The 6000-nt window shown below is 44.0% G+C and overlaps 1 protein-coding gene across 7 annotated transcripts in view; it reads right to left on the reverse strand.

Moving 5' to 3' along the window:
- Positions 1-5686, reverse strand: part of RRN3 (RNA polymerase I transcription factor RRN3) — a 29117-nt gene extending 23431 nt beyond the window's left edge. For 2 of the 7 annotated variants that reach the window (XR_016387808.1, XR_016387809.1), the window contains exons 1-3: positions 5123-5686; positions 3498-3603; positions 2288-2344 (exon numbers count right to left, since the gene is read on the reverse strand). Coding sequence is in view for 5 of the 7 variants with exons in the window: in XM_022552207.2 (XP_022407915.1) it covers positions 2288-2344; positions 3498-3603; positions 5123-5211 (252 nt within the window). In the remaining 2 variants the exon portion in view is untranslated. The remainder of the gene's footprint in view (positions 1-2287; positions 2345-3497; positions 3604-5122) is intronic. The other 5 variants (XM_022552208.2, XM_022552207.2, XM_022552210.2 and 2 more) reach the window with 5 other exon arrangements.
- Between the last annotated feature and the right edge of the window lie 314 nt (positions 5687-6000).

Raw genomic sequence — 6000 nt, forward strand, 5'->3', positions numbered from 1 at the left:
ATTACAGTAATAATAATAATAAACACTAATATAAGACTAACTATGTGCAAGGCATTATTCTAAGACTTTAACGTATATTAACTCGTTTAATCCTTACAACCGCTCCATGAGATAGGTACTACCACTGGTTCCCATTTTATAGCTGGGGATACTGAGGCACTGAAATGCAGTAACTTGCCCTCAGTCACAAAGCCAGTAAGGGAGGGAGGCTATGTAACCAGAGCCCATGCTCAAATAGGTAGCAAACAAAGTAGATACAGAGGACCTCTTACAGCCAGAAAAAAAAAGGCACATGCAAAGCCCTAAAGATGAAAAGAAATGGCAAATTTAAGAAATAAAGTATCTAGTGGGACTGAACACTGAAAATTTGTTGCAGACCATGCTAAGAAGCTGGTCCTTTATTCTTCAGTGGGCATGAAGTAGGGCAATGACATGTTTAGAATGTGCTTTAGAGATGACTTAGGCTGAGACAGAGGTAAGCAATAAATCATTTAAGCACATAAAGAAAGCTGCAGACGTGGGTTTGGGAGAGAGAGAATGCTAAGTTCAGGGCACTTGTAACACCTGTGGGCTGGCAGTTAAGACATCTGTACAGCATTGTAATTCAACTATACTTCGATAAAAAATAAATTAAATTAAATAAAAATTTTAAGATTTAAAAAAAAAGAAAGAAAGAAACAGGTCTGGAGCCCACAAGAGCAATCTGAGCTATAGATGCAAATCTGGAAGTTATCAGGACACAGATAAATTTCAAAGCCATGAGGGCATAAGGAAAACACACAGGATGAATCTGTAAAGTGAGGAAAGGGTTAAGATTAGAAATCCAATCAATGCCAAATTTAAGAACCTGTCAAGAAAATGATTAGAGATAAGTGATAAGAAGACAGGAAGATCAAAGAAACCAAAGGAAAGGGGTTTTTTGTTTTGTTTTTTCATTTTATTTTTTGGCCACGCCACGCAGCATGTGGGATCTCAGTTCCCCAACCAGGGATCAAACCTGCACCCTCTGCAGTGGAAGCGCTAAGTCTTAACCACTGGACCGCCAGGGAAGTCTTGAAGGAAAGGTTTTAAGAAATGGGTAGTCAACTGTATAAACTGCTACAAGGAATTACTATGGGGCTTTAAAAAAAAAAAAAAGAAGTCCACTGAAATCAACACATAAGAAATCACTGGTAACTTCTGTCATAGTAAATACAGCAGTGGACTTAACAGTGGATTTAAACATGAATGAGAAATGAGAAATTGCAGACTGTCAACAGGAACAACAACTAACAATTACAAAGTCCTCTGAGTCAGAGGCTGTTCTAAATGCTTCTTGTATATTAACTCATTGGATCCTCTTAAAACAGCTACATTTAAAGTACTTCTCTCATTTCTCTGGTTTTACAAGAAGGAAAACAGAGGCAAAGAGGTTAAACAACATGCCCAATATCACACACTGGGAAACAATGGAGTTGGGATTTTAATGCCAGGCAATTTAACTGCCACTGCCCACAGTAATAGACTATTCTTTCCAAAACTGGGCAATAAAGGAAGAAAAGGGAAATAACATTTACTGAGTTGTTACTACATGACAGGTGTATACCTTGAACCATTTCCAAAAACACTGAAAGAGTAGTAGTTTGAAAGACAAGTCATTTTCTGTTGTTTCTTTGTTTTGTTTTGTTGTTTTAGAACTGGAGAGACATGAGAGTTGCATGCAGCATAGAAGAAAGGTTCTAAAAAGGAAAAATTAAAGCAGGGTTTCTCAACCTCAGGACTACAGGCATTTGGGACCAGATCATTCATTGCTGTGAAGGGCTGCCACGTGTATTGTAGGATGTTTAGCAGCATCCCTATCATCCACTCACTAGATGCCAGTAGCACTCTTCTCTTCTCCCAGTTGTGGCAATCAAAAATGTCTCCATGGGCTTCCCTGGTGGCGCAGTGGTTGAGAGTCCACCTGCCGAGCAGGGGACGCGGGTTCGTGCCCTGGTCCGGGAGGATCCCACGTGCCGCGGAGCGGCTGGGCCTGTGGGCCATGGCTGCTGGGCCTGCGCATCCGGAGCCTGTGCTCCACAACGGGAGAGGCCACAACAGTGAGAGGCCCGCGTACCGCAAAAAAAAAAAAAAAAAAGTCTCCAGTTCATCACCAACTTACCTCAGGGGCAAAAGTGCCCCTGGTTGAGAACCATTAAAGAAGGATCACAGAGCAAGCTCTAGAGAATGGAATAGGACCAAAAGTGCAAACCAATGTCTCTACAAAGTGGCAACAACTTTGCTAATAATCAAACACAAAATTAATTACCTTTATCTCTGGATCTGACAGCTGGTTCTTCAACAACTCAAAGTCATTTGTTTCCCCCTTAACAAGAAGGGGGGAAAAAAAATGAATTTTTCCTTGCTTGGATTTCCAGTTAAAGACCAACAGCAGGATTTTTAACTTTTACAAAAAGAACATTGTAACATACACATATCAGTTGCGGATTATAAAATCCTGACTACGAAAATTTTAAAACTCATGTTAGTGTAGCTAGGGGGCTTGGAAATAAGAAAATGACAACAGGCCATTCATATTTAGCTATACTTGTGTACTGACATTTGAATATGATAGTCAATATTCCATGATACTATCCAATCATATATATGGATATAAATGCAGGTTACATATAAAAATAGACACTAATGCATATTTTCCCACCATTGCTGAGATACAGCAGAATCACTTCTAAACACACAAAAACAAAGCCAAAAAAAAAAAAATCCCCATTAATAGAGCTGGTTTATTGTCCCAAAGCAATGCTTTGGTAGTTCCTTAAGAAATAAAATGCGGGACTTCCCTGGTGGCGCAGTGGTTAGGCATCCGCCTGCCAATGCAGGGGACACAGGTTCAATCCCTGGTCTGGGAAGATCCCACATGCAGAGGAGCAACTAAGCCACAACATAGTTGTGCGCCACAACTACTGAGCCTGCACTCTAGAGCCTGCGAGCCACAACTACTGAGCCCACGTGCCACAACTACTGAAGCTCGCGCACCTAGAGCCGTGCTCTGCAACGAGAAGCCACCACAATGAGAAGCCCACATACTGCAATGAAGAATAGCCCCCGCTCGCTGCAACTAGAGAAAACCCATGCACAGCAACAAAGACCCGACACAGTCAAAAATAAATAAATAAAATAAATAATTTTTAAAAAAAGAAATAAAATGCTTTGATCTAATGGTTTTTTATTCTACTATTTGCTAAAGATTTTAAAAGACACTAGGTAAATAAAGCACTTGAAAATGTGAAACCTCAGTAAAGGGGTTACTACTCTAATTCTGAACTGACAGCACCGTGCTGTTGTTAAATTTATTTCATTTCAATATTGATATCTAAAATCCATTTTATTTATCTACTGGTTTTTAGTATAACAGCTATAATTGTATTCTGACTAGCAAAATTCAAACCTCAATATATCAATTATATTTCAACAAAGCTGGGAAAAACCCCCACCAACCTCACATTATCACCTCTTACCTTTCTGTACTTCAGCAACACTTCTGTCACAGTTCCACCAAACCGAACAGTTTTTCTTGGGGGAGAATTGAAGAAATCATTTTCTAGTGCAAGCATATCTGAAAGCCTATAGAACCAAGATTATCAAGCCATTAAGTGCATGACAGGGAAAAATAAAAGCTATAACAGCCAATACTTATTGAACCAACATCATTCAGTGGGACTTCTGCTAAAGCCTCCTAATTGGCCTCCCTCCTTCCACTTGAGTCCCCCAGCAATCCACTCTTCATTCAGTGATCTAATGATCTTTCAAAAACTTAAGACAGATCATGCTACTCTACTCTCTTGCTTAAATTCTCTAGAGGTTTCCTACTCTTTATCGTCTTCAAGGTCCTACATTAATCTGGCCCCTGCCTACCTCTCTGACCTCACCTCTAACCACTTACCGTACTGCAGCCAGGGTCCTTTCTGTTCTTCAAACCTGCCAAGCAGATTCCCATTTTACTTATTATTCCCTCTGTCAGAAACACTCTCCAGATGTGTACATGGTTGGACCCTTGTCTTCATTCAAGTTGAAGCTCAAATGTCAGAGACCTTCCCCATCAGAAATCGAAAGTACCCATCCTCTCCCTCTCCCCTACCATCACACTGTTTTATTTCTTCACAGCAGTTACCACTATCTGAAATCATCGTTTACTTATCTACTGTCTTTCCCTCCTTAGACTGAAGGTCTGTTGAGACCAGGGACACTGTCTCTTTTGATATACTGTCCCCCATGCCTAACGCCAAAAGTAGGCACTTAAAAAATATATATTATACGGGCTTCCCTGGTGGCGCAGTGGTTGAGAGTCCGCCTGCTGATGCAGGGGACACGGGTTCGTGCCCTGGTCGGGGAAGACCCCACATACCGCGGAGCGGCTGGGCCCGTGAGCCATGGCCGCTGAGCCTGCGCGTCCGGAGCCTGTGCTCCGCGGCGGGAGAGGCCACGGCGGCGAGAGGCCCGCGTACCGGAAAAAAACAAACAAAAAAACCCTATATATATTATATATATATATATAAAATGAATGATATTATGCCAAGTGTTCCGCAAAGTTTGCTTCTTTTAAACAGAGCAGATTAGTGAAAAAACATAGCATCCTGCTAAGGACTCTCAAAGTTAAACCCCGAAGTGTTTCACGGGCGTTAGGGTCTTTAAAAGCTGAGCTAGATATAAACACTGTTAAACAAACGTATGTCAAAACAAATTTTAAAAAACAAACAAGCAAAACGTAAGACGCAATTTTCCGTCAGTGACAGCATTTGGCTAATAACCCAAATAGCCCAGGGACCTCTTTCCAAAGCTAGTCGAAGAAGCAGGAGGGAAGAGTAAAGGAACAGAATGCAATACCCAGGCCTGGGATGCTATAAAGGAACCAGTGGGGAGAAAGGAGGGACTATGGAACAGCGAATAGGTTCATTTTTCCATCCCCTCTCCCATTTTTATTACCCATCTAAGGGGCATGGACTCACTCTAGAGGACATGAAGTGACCCTCTTCCCTCTGCTCCCACCCCACTCCGTTAGCTCTGCCCCAGACCCTTCAGCTCCCTAATCCCGGTCCTGGGCTTTGGTCCCAGGCGCGCAGAAGGAAGCGTCCTTGGTTCTTACCCGGTCCTCGACGCGCCCAGCGTCTTGACTGCAGCTGCCGAAGCGGCGGCATCTCCAGGCAACCGCGTGTGAAGCAACGGTGCCGCCATCTGATCGGACACGCGACGACTACACCTTACGCCGGAAGTCGTGCTCCTTCTAGGACCGCCTCCATCCCGGAAAACGAGTGTGCGACCGACGGCCTTCAGCCAATCAGGAACCCCACGTGGGGAGAGCTGAGTGACCTCGGCGGGCTAGAGTGCCGCCAAGGCGGTCTCTTCGGCCCCCTGCATCAGGCCCCTCCTTCCGCTTGGAGGACTTTCTCCGCCCAGCGAGGTGCGGCGATGAGGCCACCTCCAGTATTAAAACTGGAGACGTTTGTAGGATGATTCGGTCCAGCCCTGAGGCTCCGGGAGAAAGGACGAGGACACCGGGAGGTGCTAAGCGGTGGCTGGGTATGTCGAGTATTAACTTTTTGGAGTCAAAGCCTTCCTCAATCAAACTGAAGAACCCGAAGCCCTGTGATTAATCCAAACCCGCAGAGACGTAGGTGGGTCGGGGTTTGAACAAGTCGGCTTGACCCAGGAACCCGCTTCTCCGTCCCCACTGCGCTATCCTCGCAGATTAGCTTGGGTAAGCTAATCTTACCCTCCCGGAAGCAGGTTTGACGAAGAGAGTTACCCAGAAATCTCAGAGCTGTGATGATGCTTGGATGAGAAATCAAAGAGTGAGAGAAGACAGTTTCCAAAAGGCATTAGCCCTTAAACTTAAAATTTTAAAGGAGGTACCGAGTCGGCCGACCAACAAAGCAGGGAAGGGTCTTCCAAGCCTAGGGAACAACAGGTGCCAAAGCAGGGTGGGTGGGAAGGAGGCAGAGGGAAAAAGGGAGTGTCCCTCCC

The sequence above is a fragment of the Delphinapterus leucas genome, chromosome 15, assembly GCF_059928025.1.
Source record: "Delphinapterus leucas isolate spDelLeu-1000000601 "Yukka" chromosome 15, BTC_Dleu_Yukka2, whole genome shotgun sequence".
In the NCBI taxonomy this organism is placed as follows: domain Eukaryota; kingdom Metazoa; phylum Chordata; class Mammalia; order Artiodactyla; family Monodontidae; genus Delphinapterus; species Delphinapterus leucas.